The sequence below is a fragment of the Myripristis murdjan genome, chromosome 23 (assembly GCF_902150065.1).
Source record: "Myripristis murdjan chromosome 23, fMyrMur1.1, whole genome shotgun sequence".
NCBI classification, from domain to species: Eukaryota; Metazoa; Chordata; class Actinopteri; order Holocentriformes; family Holocentridae; genus Myripristis; species Myripristis murdjan.
Genome location: NC_044002.1, coordinates 3,990,919 through 4,008,330, shown reverse-complemented (window position 1 = coordinate 4,008,330; position 17,412 = coordinate 3,990,919). Strand labels below are relative to the sequence as shown.

Here is a 17,412-nt window from a genome sequence, read left to right as displayed (position 1 = left end):
AATGGATCATAGTAAAGATTTTAACCCTTTGAAACAAAACAGCCAGTGGGATGAGGTACTTCTCTCTAGCCTCTAGCCTAATTTTATGGTATTTATTTTATTCTATTTTGTTGTTTGTTTGTTGTTTTTTGGGCAAATTTTCCAGTAACTGCCTTGAACTTTTATACTAATTTTCTTCCTAAGTTTTATTTTCAGGTGATTTCTTTCTCGTTTGCTCATTGGCTCAGGTTAATCTGTGGTAACCTGCTGCAGCTGACTTAATCCTAACTTTGGATTTAGGACAGCAGCCAAAAATTTGTGACAGTATGTCACATATATCCAATGCCAATGTGAAATGACAGAGATGTGGAAAGAGCATGTGTGCAGAGTAAAATAACAAAAGACGTTACAGCTGTCAAAACAGACTTTTTATTTTAGATACATCTAGCCAGCTTTCCACTGCTGAGCCAAACGTGGGCATGCTAGTGCGTGCCAAGGCCAGTTGTGTTTCCACTCTCACTTCTGGTCTTTCATGGCACCTCAGTGGGGCTGTTGGGGCTGTTTCCAGGTGCTAATGACTCACCGAATACCTGTGGGCCAGACAGGGCTAAGCGAGATCTGAGGTGGAGTGAAGGGTCATGGGTAGGGAGACAGGTGCAGCTGATAAGTAGAAATGCCAGTGTAGCAGATCACTTTGGTAGCAGAAAAATAAAGGAAAAAAGAATCATGGAGAACAACTGACAGTACTGCTCACTATCTGGGCAGAGGATAATGTCCAGTGTGGGACAGGTCCATGAAAAACTGACGTCTCAGTACAAGGCAGTTAAAGTACACAATGCACAAAGTGACGTCCAAAGGGAAAAAAACTGCTCCATTCTGTATTAGTGGGTGCCGGGTATACAGACTGAAACCACTTGCTTCCTACTTTCCAGTCGAGTGTATTTACCCCAACGTGGCATGTGATGGGCGGGCAAGAGGGCAACACTGCGGAGCTATCGGTATGACAATGGAAACACAAATGCTTTTTGTTCTCGCAGACTGATTGGCACGGTCTGACTCGAAGACAGCCCTAGCTTGCAGCGGCATGACAGTGGAAAGCCGGCTAGTGTGTACCTTTGTGTTTGGATTGACTTGAGTTGTCTCCTCAAACAGTGAACAAGTCCTGTGTTCGTCTTCCTCTCCATTTCTGTGTCTCTGGACACTGACTCTGTGTCAGCACGTGTCTCAACTGTATGTTGTAAAGTTTAACTACTGTACCTGCATAATATTTCCATGGGGTCAAGATAGAAATTAAAAATAGGATTTCATGGAGAAATTTGCTGTTAACTTATGGTAAAACATCAGACCTGCATATGTTACATGTGAGGGGGAAAAAATCTGTATGGGAACACTTTCACCTGCAGTGTGAATGTAGACACACAGCATGTAGAGGGGTAGTACATTTTATTTTTATTTCTTTTTCTTTAATGACAGGTTTTTGTGGAACGTCATTAAGGCTTACCTCTTGTTGAGATTCCAGGTTGAACTTGAAAGTGAGGTCTTATGAAGATGCTGCTCTTATCACACGTTATGTGATTCTCTCCGATGAGATGCCAAACAGCTGAACATGACCAACAGCCCTGCATGTGTATCAAGTCAAGATTTGGGATTAGTCCAGCAAAGCACAGATTTAGGCTTCGACACATATGGAAAACACATTGCCTTACCTAAACAATGTTCTCTCCTTTTCCTGTCCTCATATCTATTACCCTCTCACATCTATCATATTCAGCCACTCAGTGTCTGATCTAACAACTGTAAAAATAACATTGTTTCCCTTTTATTTAGAATTATTCCTTCCAGCTTTTCACAAGAACCAAACATACTGACCTGTGGGAAATCTGAGAAGAATCCCTTTTTGGGGGAAAACTAAATCTGCAATCATTTTCAAGAGATAGTTCAGTCATTTTAAAAATTACATTATTTCATTATTTCCCAGCTGTTCTGTGGACTTCCCCCCAGTTAACAGTCTTAAAAATTACATCCAACAATCTCCAAATGGAGTTGATGATGTTCCTTGCAGCTCCCACGTTCAAGGGTGTGTTTGATCCACGGCGGCTCGTGGGATGTCTGAACGAGCACAACATGAAACTGTGTTTCTCCCACCTGAAGTCCAGAGTCCACAGAGACTAGAGGCAACAGAGGATGAGGGTAAAGAAAGAGCTTGATTATTTGAATGCTGAATGGTTACACATGAGCATTTGTTACTCACCAAGTAAAACCTCTGCAGCCTCCTGCTCATCGTCTCCAAGCTCAGGACAGTAATCCGTGTCTTTACATCCATCACAAAGTGTTCCTGCAGAAATACAAACAGTTATTGGGCCAGCTCATTTGTACAGTAGAACTGTGTCGCTGTCAGTGTTGATGGCTTCAGAAACTGATGTGGCTGGGGATGCATCTCTGTTCTGTCCTCCTGCACTTGTGGACAAAATGACTGGACCAGTCTCATGCACTGTGACAGAGCCAGCTTTCTCCTGGTACCAGAAAAGTTGGAAGATTCAGTCTACAGTCCTCGTGTTGAATCCTTCCGCACAGAGAGTGGAATTACCACAGGATGGCAGTCAGTTTCATTATTCACCATGGGACTGGGACAGGGCAGGATAAAAATCATCAGGAGCAGGTGGGGATGGGAATCATAATAACATTAGGTCAGTGTGTACATATAAATGTGATTGGGCCCAAATTACAGTGTTGAGAAGCTCAATCATAATGGCAGCCCGCCGTGGCCCCTCCCCTCCTCACTTTGATATATATGGCAGGGACGGAGTGAAGAACTCAGCAGCAGCACTGCAAAAGCTAAGATAATGGAGAAGCAGAATAAAAAGAGAAAACATGGAGCATAAAAATGGAGAATGACAGAAAAAAACATGAGACACCTGCAGCCAAATGCAGAAAACTGTCCAACCCATGGGCCACCTCTTCTGCCACAATCATCCCTGCAGAAGAGACTGAGCAGGAAGAATAAGGTTGCACAGCGCTGGCCCTGCACAGGTCCTGCTCACAGTGTTGACCCGCCTCAGCATAGCAGCCCTGGGATCTGCCCATGCGTAAGATCTCTTGGGCAGAACTCTGGAGACTGGAGCCCTAAAACATTTCCTTCCTTGCGGTCTGTTTATGATACCCTTCCTTCGCCATCTCACCTGCACGCATGGGGGCTAAGAGAGGATCTGCTCTGCAAGCTCTGTGGTCAGAGAGGAACGCTGGCTCACATACTATTTGGGTGCAAAACAGCACTATCCCAAGGACAGTGGTGCCATGAAAAAGTCCTTCTATCCTTCGCTGACACATTGGAGTGGGAGAGGAGAAGAATGAGACCTGTTTGCACTACCTTGAAGAGGCCAATCCACTTCATCAAGGAGGGTGCCAGGCCCTCCACAAGCAAGAAAACAAAGACCAGCCTGCTGCAAACCGCCAGGTCCTGGGAGATGGCGGTTGATGCGGGGAGAAGGCTGAAGTTCCCAGAGGTGGTGCACACAACTCTCCAACCAGACATCGTGCTGTGGTCAACCAAAGACCAGAAGATGATCCTAGTCGAGCAAACGGCTGACAAGGGCTGGCAGGTGTGGCTCATCCCAGTGGAGACTGGCTGCAGAGGCTTCCCAGCCAAGTCAGCATAGCAGATGCTGTCAGCACTTGGCCTTGACGGGAGAAGCAAAAAGCAAGCTGCTCGCAGGATGGGGGAGGAGGCCAAGTGAGCCTCCTGTTGGCTGTGGAGAAAAAGGGAGGAGGAGAGCTGGAGGCCAGGAGCCGATAGGCAGTGATTTGGCCAATCACTGCAGGCCCGCCAACTGGAGAGTGAAGTGGTTGAGGGCTAAAACACTCAGTGAAGGCTGGACACCACCTGATGATATCTGCTCCTGGCCAAAGGCTGCAGTTACCAAATACAGGTAACAGGAAAATGCAGCGTACCTTCTTCAATTTTAGCAACAGCTGATTATCTGAAAGCAGACTGTCAGTAACTGCCATTTACTCATATTTTGTCATTTAATTAGGAGTAATAAAGCATGATGTCTGAAAACCTTTGAACAACATCATATTAATAAAACAAATCTATATTACTGATACTTTACATGAGTCTCATTACTGTGACCTGGGCTTCTCATTCCTGACGAGGCTTCAGAGTAGGCAGTCATGAGAAATTTGTGCAACAGTAAAGAGAAGAACTTTACAAAAAGCTACTGTCTGCTGGCATGTCAAAAAAATCCTTCTATATTTACTGATGCCATGTTTGTCTGTTCTTCTTTGATACAAATCTTTAAAGATGGAAAACTCAGTCAAAACAGTGTTTACTGACTGTAATGCACATGTGGCAGTGGTTAAATTATTATATAAACTGCATGATCTTGCATGAAAAATGATGAAACCACATTGATACAAACTTATCTTGACCAAGGAACTCACACTGGCTCTCTCCACTGTGTTCAAGGCTGAGTAAACTTCATTTGGAGATATTGGAAACAAATATGACAAGAAAAATTTGAATTTTTCAATGCATTTCCTGCAGGTCTACAAAATGCAGTACTTTCTTGAGCCCAATAAATGTAAATAGTCAAACTTAGGTAAAAAACTGATGTTGATTCAAATATAGCCTTTTGCATATTTAATATTGTGACAACTTTAAAAGCAAAACCCTGGCTTGAAAAATGGTAATTGTAATGATATACATTTATATCAATATATCAATATATATTAGATACACTCCTTATTCTATGTAAATGAGAAGGATAACCTGGCATTGAGGAATGAGTTCATTCATTTATTGATGTATAGAAGAAAGGATTATAATGGATTAAAGACAAAAAGGTGAGTGAATGGCTGGCTCATTTAATTCATGTCCTCTCTCTCTCTCTCTCTCTCAATCGCTCACTTGCGCAGTTGGTCTTCATCAAAATGGCACGGTGCTGATGTGCAGTGTGCACTCTCCTTAAAGGGAAGGATAGGAGGTTAACTGACTGGCTAAGCCCTGACACACCCACTGATAATATGTTCCTCTCGATCCCACCCTGTTCCCAAATGTGCCCAAAAATTCAGCACAACCTCTGTGAACGATGTGCACATTTCTTTCAACATGGTTCATTCTTCACGTTCATTCTAAACATTCTTTAGTGATTTTGAAGGGTAGTGTATGAGCCTGTGTCCCAGTGTCTGTTACCTGGAGGTCAGTGAGAGGTCTTGCAGGCTCTCCGTCTGCATCTGCCCGGCCCGTGTCACTGCTCCCTGGAACGGGAAGAAGGTGTGGCCTCTCAGATGGGAATCGGACTCTCTGAAGAGGGATGCTGCCTGTCCTGTCGATTCTCCTCAGCTTGCCAGGACGGGGCCCCAGTGTAGAGCTCTGGTCATCACCTCCTCTCTTACGTTTGTCCACTGAAGAAGGCGGATGCTGGACGAGCGGGAGTCCATTTTGTGGGGGAAGATCTTGCATTCCCTGAATGTCAGGTTTGGGTTCAGAGTCGTGATGGAGAGAAGGATGTGTGAGGGGCAGCATCCAAGCGGATGGTGGAGGAGTCTCAAGCAGTGCAGTCCACCCAGTAGGGCTTTTCCCCTCGTCCTTCTTCACAGTAGCAGAGTTGTGGGCATCCTCTGCTCTGCTCTTTACTTGATGCAGTGATGCATCGTGGCTGTCAGGGTCTTTGTGGTGCTTGCTGTACCTGTTTCTCTGCTTTCTCTCCCTTTTTCGACATCTGTCGAAACGCTCAGGGCCTCTAAGACTTATTTCACCACTTTGATGCTCCAGTTCATGGGGGGGCAGCTCTGGAAGAGGTGCCTTCTGGCCCACAGGGCTGCGGCTCCTGTATCGATCAGGAGAGCGAGGGCAAGACCTGGAGTGAGACTGTGGTGGGTCAGAGCGACGACACCCATAATGCCTTGAACGAGACAGAAAGAAAGACTCAGCACCTCACACATTCCACACAGTTCAAGTAAAAAATCCTATTCTTTGAAAGCGTAATAATAAATGCATAAACCCATACTTTAACCATTTTCATACAAATAAACATGAGTTCTATCTGTGCAAAACAAACATTACATTCAATGCAAGATGTTTGGAGATTTCAACAAAAGTATCTCACTTGTCCTGATGGTGGTGCCGCTGCCTGGAGAAATTTTCCTTGGACAGCGGGGGCTGGGAGAGTGAGGCTGGCAGAGGGCCAGGAGGCAGCTGGGCACCAGGAGGAACCCAGGGTGGGTGGAGGGCAACCCACTGAGGCGGGTAACCCACTGCAGGTGGAGGGTAAAGGCCGGGGCCAGAGCAGGGAGGAGGGAAGGGCAGTGGAGGCGGTGGGTACAAGATGGGTGGTGGGCCAACAGGGCCAGGAGGCACAGCTGTCTGGAGGTAAGGAGGAGGCTGCTGTCCTCCAGGTCTGGGAGGCCCGACACAGACAAAGTCACAGGGAGAGAGAGGGAGGGGGTCACATCCCAGATTAACACGCTGCATTTTGATCAAATTAAACTCAGAGTCATGTGGACTTACCTGTCCCAGCGTGTAGCTCTGCCTGGGTGAGTGTGCTGGGGCTGAGCCTGGTGACCTGATGAGGCAGGGACACACTTTGTTTAGCTGCTGAATGCCTTCTTAAAGGTTCAACTCATCTCCTGCAACAACCTAAAGTGAACCTCTTCCATGTTGCCCACAGCTGTAAAATATACTTGGGGTCTATGGTGTGAAATATTTAAGCTCTGTGCACAAACAGTGGCATGACTGGCAATACTGAACAACAGCTCTATACAACATGGTGCCATTTCCCTGCTTTGTGAGCACGTGTACAAAGAGGACCTGTGAGAATCACTCAAGAATATGTGAAGCATCTAAATGACCCTCTCAAAACAGAGCTTTATGCAGTCAGAGTAATAAAATGGAAGATACCAGTTATTCCTCCAAGCACTGTGTTTTTTCTGTGTCTGCATACTGCAGTGTGCTCGCTGAAGATAAAAGAGCAGGCAGATCGGTGATGGAGAAACGTGTTTAAGGGAGTAGCTGTGATCAAGGGATTTGGGTTGAACCTGGACTGAACCAGACGTCTTTAAACACATCCACGTCACAACCAAATTGGGAATTGAAGTGGATAAATAAAATGTAATCATCTAAATGTGGCAAAATATACTTGGGCCATCCACGTATTGTCAATATTTAGGGAGACTGCTCTCACCTGAAGCATGAGGGGGCCTTGAAGGTGGCCCATGGTCAGTCACAGTAACAGTGCAGTCCTGGGAGACCTATCAAGGGAGAAAAGTTGAGGTAGCTCCAAGTGTTGTTCCAATAACCAAGACTCTCTGAGCAGCACGATGCTCTAGAGCAGGGATCACCAACCCAGTCCTCAAGGGCCCCCTGTCCTGCAGGTTTTGGTTTTAGCTCTACTCTTTCACACCTGATCCATTTAAGGGCTTCATGCTGATTGGTTGAAGCAGATCTACCTGAACAGGGCTTGCAGGAAGATACGTGGGCCTTAATTGGGTTAGGTGTGCAAGAGCAGAGCTGAAACCAAAATCTGCAGGACAGGCCGTCCTTGAGGACTGAGCTGGTGACCCCTGCTCTAGAGGCAGACTTGGTGTTGTTCAGCACGTTCACCACAACCCTTTCATAAAAGCAAGTCTCTTCTCAGAGGAAAAGTAAACCCTCTTTTCATGTTGAGATTCATTCAGAGAAATCTAACAATAATGTTGCTTCATGCCGCTGACTGGAGCCGCACAATGGTGATTCATGAAAACTTTAACTTTTACTTCTGTGAAATCCTGCGGACGCAATGTGTTTAATGTTTATGGAAGCAAACAGTGGATTGCTTGGAATTAATGTGAGAGAGTAGAGGAAATATGAGACACAACAGCCTGCACTGAGTGCAAAACACCGAACAGCATCCACTTCTCACCAAAAGTGGCACCCAAACCCGGATAATCATGAATCTAGTGAGTGATCACTTTAAATTTGATCAAGAATCCATGCTACTAACTAATTAGTAACTAATTAGGTAGTTCCGAGAAGCATTTGAATAAGCAGGACCCTCCGGTCAGCATGTTGCTTTTGATGCAGACTAGAGCTGGATGGACAAAGTCATATATCAGGATATGTCAGTTTGACCAAAAACCTACATATTGATATTGTGACAGTACTGTAGGGATTACAACTGGTGTTTTCATAAGATATTTAAACACAACAGATTTTTGTTAAACAGTCATTAGTGATATGGATCTGATCTGCTAAGTTCACAAAATGTCATCTCTTTACTGTGTTGCAGCCTTTAAAACAAGGACAAGATCACAAAATTACAATATCCAAACTCTTAGACGATATCTAGCCTCATATCACATTATCAATATGATATCAATATATTGGCCAGCCGTAATGCAAACAAGCCAGATACCAAATATTCCCTTCAACTCACCTGTTGTCCACTGTCAGAGGCTGCAGAGGAGTCCAGTGGCACAGCGGGCACTGGCTCTGTCACACTAACACACAAACACACACACAAACCAGATCACCATTAACAGGCTCAGGAATCTCTGGGAGTCTTACCATCCAGTTCTGGATGTTGGAGTCACGATTCAATTCACAACAGATTCTCAATTCAAAACAGATTCTCGATTCAAAACACAGATTAAGAGCGCTCTGTCCAGACTTTTCTTCCAGTAAACTTAACATTCTCGAGGTTTTCACAATAAGAATAAACGTTTCATAAATCTGACAGCTGGTTTTCATGCATTTTCAAGGACTTAAAGTTAATATATTCATGGTTGGATCAGTCTGTATGCATTATTTTTGGTGTTATCAGCCAACTATACAAAGTAAACTCACCCTGGTGGAGGTGGTTCGCTCTGACAGGCTGAGTGCATAGGAGAGTCGTGCTCAAGGGCAGGTGCAGGTGCAACTACTGGTGCAGGTGCAAGTCCGGGTTCAGGTTCAATCTCTTGTGCGTCAACAGGGGGCGCAGTAGCAGGCTGAGCAGGCAGGTCCAGTGCTGTAGGAAGGGCACTGGTGGCAGGTGGCATGTTGGCCGCTAGCGGGTCCTGCTGCCTGGAGCCCCAAGTCTTAAGCAGCTGAGGGCGAGGCGGGGGTGGGGCTGCTTGGTGCTGCTGCTTGCCCACATCTTCAGAGTAACAGGTGCCATTCTTAAAATGTTCCACAGCCTGCAGAAGAAAGCCAGGAGTTACACATCATATGACAAAAATGACTCCACATGTGTTTGTACTGTGCAGCCGGTGTTGAACTGCTGTCTTATCCATCATCTTGTCAGAGGAACCTCACAAGACCAGTTAGCAGAGTGTGCATGTGTGAGCCGCTCACCTGGCGAAGAGCCTCGTTGGCGCTGAGGTCATCAGGTGACACGTCAGACTGTTGGCAGGTGAAGCAGATGTGCTCCTCTGAGTCCAACAAGCTGCTCCTGATACCTGAGAGCAAACACAACCTTTTGTTTCATGAACTGGGAACTCATTTACACTGACATTCTTCAAACCCTTAGCCAAACTCGCACTGTTAGATATCCACTGCTGATGTTCAAACTGTTTGTTCATTTTGTGAAGAAGAGATTTTCAACAACCCCCAGAGGATACACAAGACTTTACTAATCATGTTGTAGGTATAGACAGATAGATAGATAGATAGATAGACAGACAGATAGATAGATAGATAGACAGATACTTTATTCATCCCAAAGGAAATTCAGTTTTCAGCAGTATCCACAGAGTACAAGATTAAATAAATAAAAAATAAAGAATAAAATATGACACTAGAGATCTAAAGATCTAAGTACCCAATGTGCAAAAAACAATGTGCAAAAAACCAAAAACCAGTGTGCATAGATGTATACAATGTGCATAGATTGTATGTTCTGTTTACAGAGTTTAAGCTCAAAACACCATCTAGTGGTCAGAAATCGTCGGTACAGCTTTACCTAACCGTCCTTCTTATGTGCTGCTTTTGGGTTCCTGTTTGATTTTATGTTTTTATGTTTTGTGCATTTCCAACACTGTTTTTAATCTTCATCTCCATCTTTTGTATTTATTTACACATTTGTACATGTCCTGACAGCCACACAAACACAAACGATTGCTATTCCTCTGAGAGTGTGTGTGGACTCACATTCATCGCAGTAGCTGTTTCCACAGCAGGGTGTGACCACAGCGTCAGCCATCAGCTCCTTGCAGATGGGACACAGCAGTTCATCAGGGATCGGCTCAGACGGAGCCTTAACAGGCGACGGCTCACGAGGAGCAAACGGAGGAAGCTCCTTCTTACCTCGTCTATATGCCTCCCTGTAAACAGATTTTTTGGTTTTTAATGAGAGGAGAGGCCATCACTAAAACCAAAATAAGAGCATGAGTGACAAACATTTCTGTGCCTTTGAGCATCTATTCCCATGAGCTATAAAAACCAACAAAACTGCTATTAAAGGGCTGGAGTACAAATAGATGCAAGATTGAGGTTTACTTTTTCATATGATACTCTGGGATGAAACCTGGCCTGAATGTAACATTACAGTGTTTGTGTGAGTGTGTGAGACACTTACGAGTCTACAGCAGTAGTGACATATTCTCCAGAGCTGGTTAGCATGGCTCCCATGGTGCCAGGCTCTGCTTTATATTATTGTTATTTTTGTTGTCATTCTTATTATTATATACTAATAAAAACAAATTAGTTATGACAGCCTACCTTTCTGAGTCTGCGCATCGAGGATCTGCAGGTCGGTCTTTGGGGACTTGAGACACTCCCGGGTCTTAATGTAGAGTTTGAGTTGGCGGAGCGACACGGTCAGCTCACTGAAAGTGGCTGTTCTGCCGTCCAGTTTGGACGAAAATCTGTAGTGAACACACGACATTTTCAACAAGTAGCCAAGTGCTAATAAACGCGGCGAGTCCCAACTTAGTTAGGACACAAAGTGACATTTCGGTGTTTCAGTGTTGGGAACAAAGCCATGACTTACCTGTTACGTGGCTGCTTCTCCAGTGTGACGGTGTGAGGAGCCAAAACGTCACTTAATACACACACAACCCGCACATGGACTCCTCCACTCCCTTCTTCTTTCTCTTTCTGCGCTTTAAAAGTCAGAAAATCCATTTCTGTGACCCCAGCCGTTCATTTTTTTCCTTTTCCTTCTTTTTCTTCTTCTGCTGTTTCTTCTTCTTCTTCTTCTTCTTCTTCTTCTTCTTCTTCTTCTTCTTCTTCTTCTTCTTCTTCTTCTTCTTCTCCTCCTCCTCCAACCGTTCTTCTGCTGGTGATTTAAGCCTGAGCAGACAGGTGTGTTGCTGCTGCTCCTCCTTCATGTTCAGAGATCCTGGATGCTGAACTGGTTTGGCTGCAGACCAGTTTTCTTCAGATAAATGTGGACAAAACAGAAATGTTACTGCTCGGTCCACAGGTCAAAAGAGAGCTAGTTGTCTCCAAACTCAGAGGTCACGAGTCTGGCCGGCATCCTTTCACACTTGAAATCCCCGTTCACACATAAAGCAGGTGACCACAAGATAAAGCAGGTGACATAAAGCTGGTGACCAGCTTTCTGTCACTGAAGGAGTATAAGGTACAGGTGTTCCTGTGCCAAAAAGATGCTGAAAAACTAGTTCCTGCATTTATTACCAGCAGATTGGACGGCTGTAAAGCTCTTTTCACTGGGCTTCAGAAACAATCCACTGCTAAACTTCAGGTGATTCAGACCTCTGCTGCCAGACTTTGAACTAGAACGTCAAAGAGAGAGCAGATCAGCCCAGTTTTAGCCAACCTGCATTGGCTCCCTGTGGCTTTTAGGACGGATTTTAAACTTCTTTGACCTAGACTGTTTTGACTGTTTACAGGCTCTTAATGGATCAGGACCAGCCTACATAGCTAATTCTTTGTTTTTCAGGTTAGTGGAATGAATTAGTTAGTGGAATGAATGGAAATCAATGGCTGGATAAAAATGAAGAAAAAGGATATCAGTGTTTTGGATATATTACAGTAAAGACACTCAATCACTGGTGTGCTCCTGTCAGTGGAACTTTATAGGGATGGTTTGCCTGTTTTGAAAATGGGATTTCTCTTCCCCCCAGCTGACATGTAGGACAGCGGTGGTGCTGTCTTCCTCTCATCATTACTGAGAATCAGTTTCACTGTAGTTACACTGTAAATATTTCACAAGTCCCTCATTACAACAAAATTGTTACCCCACAATTCCTCAGGATTTGTTTTTCTTTTTATACCCCATTAGTACCTAGTAATTACAGGAGTTTCACCATCATTTGTGAACTATAAAATAAAACGATATCAAAAAATGTAAAGCCACCCCTGGCAACACATAAAAACCCCTTTTGTGTTGTTTCGCCTTTCTACATTCTTCCACCAACTTGATTGGAGCAAATAAATGGGCATCAGAAAAAAAAAAATACTTACTAAGAAATGGCTTTACCATGATTCATTTTTTTTCAAGTAATGTTTGCCACATTCTTTACTTTCATCCAAAGATGAAAATGCAGCAGCTGCTGGCCACGAGCACGCTGGAGGAGTCCACATCTAATGTGTCTGCTGTTTTTGGTGGGCAGATATTTTGCAGACACTCAGAAAGTCCAAATCCAGTTTTGAACTGAGTATTGTCAAGAAACTGAAACATTTCTCAGCCAGTCACACAAACCCTTCAACATTATTTATTACACAGTGTTAGACAAAGTAGTTTCCATGGCTATTTATGCTTTGATTCTTTACTGGAAATACTTAAAAGAAAAAAATTGTTGAAACTGATTTCTGCTGCAGCGCCAATGTTGAGAGTCAAAGTGGAAGCAAGACGTGGGGACAACAGAGTGAAAGCTCAGTTGAGCTTTGGTGCCATCTAGTGGTAGCGGGCGTTTCAGCAGAGTTTTGACTTCAATCCAACACATCCTTCCCCTTCATGCTCTCCACCCTCTGTTATCACCCTGGGCCGGGACTCATTTGAAGTCCCTTGAAGGAGCTTTTCAAGAGTTTGAGGAGGAGATTTTAGCCATGAGAGGAGACAAAATCTGATCCGATTATTTTCATTCATGCATGAAATTATTATAAGATCATAGATATCAGGTACACCTGCAGATGGCTTCTTGACATAGCATGGGGGGGGGGGGGGGGGGGGGGGGGGGGGGGATCAGTTCAGTTACAATTCTTGAATTTTTTGGTTTGACTATTTTTTCTTGTCATGCTGCCCCTAAATCTATATTTATTATATACATACTTTGTTCAAAGGTGGAAAAAATGTTGTCACTCAGAAAGCAACAGATGGTGTTGTGACTGATTCAAACAAAGCTTTACCTGTGAGACTGTGCATTGTGGGAATCAAGCCTATCACCACAGGAATGACAGACTCACAGAAAAAACAGACTGATGCTGCACCTCCACACTGTAAACAAAATGTCTAGGAGAACTTTGGCTTTAATCATTTCAAAGGTAAAGATGAGTTCAACATGAGCGCTGCTGTGTGAAAAGCCAAGTATTGTGCTGCTCCAACCAACATGTGAGCCCATACTGCACACACCAGGTTTTAGGCCTGCAATGAACATTAACAGCTCAAAGGCAATTTGACTGATAATTGTCTTTGGAAGTATTATTCGGCTGTTTTTCACTGTCCAGTGTTTTAAAAAAGAACTAATACAAAATCATGTGTCATAAAATCGAATGGTAATATTTACAGTATCATAATATATATTGAATCAGCACCCAAGTATCACAAATCTACGGAGCCCCCCCTGGGGGTCAGCTGAGAAAAAAAGTAAATCTGTACACTGAACATTTACAACTCTGTGGGAATGGAATCATAATCTGAGGGCATGGATTATGAATCTGGGAGCAGAGTTTGTAAACCATGCATACAGATTCCTAAACTGAGAGAACAGATTTACTTTTTTTCTCAACTGACTTGAGACATAACTTACCTGTCCTCCCTTTTTCCTTCCTTTTCTTTTTCCGGTGGATAATGTCATCCAACACCTCATTGTAAACCAGTGCTTGGACAAGTTCTACTGCTGATGCAACTGGGTATTTCCGTTCATTTTTTATTTGAGCTAATTCAGAGAAAGAACATTTCCTCACTTCCTCTGAGAAAGACTTTAAGGGAAATCTATCTCTTTGTAAAGACAAATTGTAACACCAACATCCTTGAACAAGAAGCATCTGTGATGCAAATGATCTGAAATGAATTAATTGGCAAGGTTCCCATCCAGGTCAGTGGGTACGCAGATGCTTTGACTCATGACATTATATATCATAAGGCGACATGATGCAAGATGAAGGTGTCTGTGTGAGCTTAGTGGTGGTGCAGGACCTGAGCAAAACCATTTGGCTGAGTATTGAAGGGTGCCCATGACAATGGTGTGACCCTTCACACATTCAAAACCAAGTGGAAAGATTTAGTGGCAAACATCTGGAATATGCTGCAGAAGCTGTTTGGAGAAATTTAATGCCATTTGATGCCAATTTTCAAAACTCAAAATATCTACCCAGGAAGCGAACATACACTGGCCTGATATAGGTTGTAGATCTAAGATGGTAAATTAGCTGAACAATCGGAAAAATCATCTTTCCTACTTAGGCTGGATGTAGTCATTTCATCAGAGTTTTACGAGGCCCGACTGTAAAACAATCTCCAGAATGCGGTCGGACAGCACAGGGAAGACAGCAGAAACAGTCACATAGGTTTGACACTGTGCCAGCAATAAAATCAGTTAGGAGTATCACATTGGGTAGACAAACGATTGATGAAAGATTTACTATCAGGGTAGACTCTGAAGTTGTTTGGGAGAAAGCTGATCAATCTGCAGTAGCTTATCTGTTGTGTGTTTGTCAGTTAAGTTCCTGCTGTCATGGTGATGAACTGATAACGGCAGAATTCAAATTTGGAGGTGTCGTTCCTTTAAGTTCTCATGCAAAGCCCATTTTTATTCACCCTGTTATCCACAAACAAGATTTCCAGGGTGTCTGTAATCACCAAAACTTTCAACAAATTCATTTGCTGAAAATAGCTTACATGCAAAACTAGATGTTTCCAGGGGATAGTCTAAAGAAGCCAATGCCTTGAAAAGGGTCCATTTGGTAAACAAAACCACATCAGTTCAATGGCAAAACATCAGATTTTACTGCCAAGAACTCTGTCTAGCTCAGCAGGATAATTAGATCTGTGAAAATTGTTGTCTCTTTTCCACAATAATTGTTTTCACAAAATCTTCCCATAGGACAGGCTCCGATGTCCTGATGCTTCTGATCTGTGGTTTCCCACTTATGTCTTGAATTTCCTAACTTCTTAACAAGTTCTGCTCAATGATGTGGGGTCATTGCTCTTGATCTATCAAACACCTCCTCTTTCCTTGGTGTATTCTAAGACCCTTCAAGGATGCCACCCTCTTTAGATGGCCTATCGGTTTTGAGTAAAAACTGTTGAAGTGGTACCCCTCCGTGAGTTGTCATCCACCACTCCTCTCACAGACTATAATGATGTTCTTCCTCTACGTCTTTTCATTGCTCTAAAGGGTGTAACCAACATGCTGATCCAGCTTTGGACACAGATGCTGTGGGAGGCTCTCTGGAGTCCATTCCATCCTGTCAGCTGCCTTTACAACTTGTCACTTGGTGTTTCCCAATTTGTCATCTGCTCGCTCTGTTCACAGCATTTACATTGATGAATCAAATCGAAGCTTTTGCCATGTCACGGGGTCTGATGTAATGATCCCTCTTGCGGACATTGAAATTGAGGAAGGTTTTAGAAAAACTAGACTGGAAAGAAGTCAAAAATCACGAAGGAAGTGAGAGATGGATACATGATTTCAGAATAAAAAATGGAAATAGAGAGCACAAGAAATTCATCATATCGCGTTTCAATTTCAAGGTGTAACGCATGCCCAGAATCTTCTCTCCGAGGGTTTCGCTGGCAGTGGTTATGCTCTATAAAAGCCAAACTACTGGCATGGGGTCTGCTGGGCCTGAAGAGAGCTTGGACCCATTAAGAGGAACAGATGTGGAGAAAGACACAACTGAAAGAAAAGAGCCTTGGCTTGGCTGTTAAAATTCACGCATGAACACACTGAAGGATTCATCGAGAACCAAACCATGAAATATACTGTACATCCACAAAGTATGGACACTGATCCCCGTCCAAACCCATCACCCATTTTCATTTCACACAAAAGTCACTGTCACCAACTTCCATAAGTTCTGCATGAGTTTCAAGAGCCAACCAATTCTATTGTGGGTCTACTGGCACAACAAATCTCCCCTTCTGTGTTTGCAGTTTATCTTTGATTCAAGGACCATTTCACAAAATCAGGGATTGTTTTCAGCTGTGCATTCCTATGTAAATGAAACCAAGACTGTTTCCTACTGACTCTTCTCTGTTTTATCTGAGTGACAACCGTTCAAGTTTGGATTGGATGTGTAAAAATGAATGACGTCACCTAAGAATGTGTGTTTGGACGAATGCTGTTGGCTAAGGCCTCAATTTCAGAAACAAGCTTAAATGGCTCTGCTGCTCCTTATGTTTTTCCCAGTTTCATGTCAAAACAAGTCTAAAAAAGAGAGGCATGAGTTTGACTTTACACTGTGGTCATACTGTGCTAGTTCTATGAAATGGTATACCATGAGTAATGTTAACACAAATGTAAGTCAGTGGCTAATGTCAGTACACAGCAAACCAATGAGTCATGTCTGTAAAGCTGACACAAGTGATTTCTGGTGTTCAGATCTCCTTCCTCTCCAGTCTGCTGGTCTCTATTTTGCCCTCTCCTCTCTCTAATAAATCACTTTACCTCAGGGTTCAGGGGGCTCTCTTTAAGAGAAAACACTCCCGGCATTTAACGCAGCATTGCAACTTCTCGCATATCACAGTCTCTCATTCAGAGGAGGATGGTGGCAATGGGGCGAGGGTATGGGGAGTAAAAGAAGAGAGGGAAGCCACAGAGGGGGAAGAGAGAGACAGAAGGAAGAGGTCGAATTTTTAGACACAGCAAGAGGAATGCTGGACCGCCGACCAACAGCATCACTAGAGTTGTGCCAGTGTATCTCCAAGCTGCCCCTTTTTTGGCCATGTCTTCCTTCAATTACTGCTGAGGTTTGGGTAAGTAAACAATGAACAGAGGAAGAAGAGGAGGCCAAGACTTACTGACCTTTTCCCTTTAAACATGGTGTTCATTAAAATCTGAAAGACAAAACTGATCATGGATTACCAGTTGCACCAGCTATACATAAGTCCTAATGGCTACAATTTAAGTGTTTACTAAAGCAGTGTTAGTTTTTATGACCAGCTGATTTAGTTTCAGTTGTAGTCTTTCCACTGAAATGCATTTTAGTTTTAGTCACATTTTAGTCATTTGGATTGTTGATTTTAGTCTAGTTTTTGTCAACGAAAACTTTAGGTTGTTTTTGCAGATGACAACAAAAGTTTTAATTTTTTATGTTTTTTTTGTAAAAATAATTAAATTGAGGGTTTT

General features: G+C 43.5%; 1 protein-coding gene across 2 annotated transcripts; it reads right to left on the bottom strand.

Moving 5' to 3' along the window:
• Nucleotides 1-465: 465 nt before the first annotated feature.
• Nucleotides 466-10,574, bottom strand: LOC115355236 (E3 ubiquitin-protein ligase RBBP6-like). 2 transcript variants are annotated; one of them, XM_030045953.1, is made up of 12 exons: nucleotides 10,512-10,574; nucleotides 10,085-10,257; nucleotides 9,290-9,393; nucleotides 8,801-9,132; nucleotides 8,391-8,454; nucleotides 7,161-7,227; nucleotides 6,488-6,542; nucleotides 6,087-6,386; nucleotides 5,171-5,882; nucleotides 2,231-2,314; nucleotides 1,481-1,598; nucleotides 466-597 (listed from the first exon to the last, which is right to left on the bottom strand). In XM_030045953.1, exons 1-12 carry the CDS (start codon nucleotides 10,562-10,564, stop codon nucleotides 587-589), a joined length of 2,073 nt encoding a protein of 690 aa, XP_029901813.1. In that variant the 5' UTR covers nucleotides 10,565-10,574; the 3' UTR covers nucleotides 466-586. The 2 variants fall into 2 exon arrangements, 1 of the variants encoding a protein (XP_029901813.1); XR_003927860.1 differs by lacking the exon at nucleotides 466-597 and adding an exon at nucleotides 1,849-2,147 and having other exon boundaries at nucleotides 1,489-1,598; nucleotides 6,087-6,377.
• Nucleotides 10,575-17,412: the final 6,838 nt, after the last annotated feature.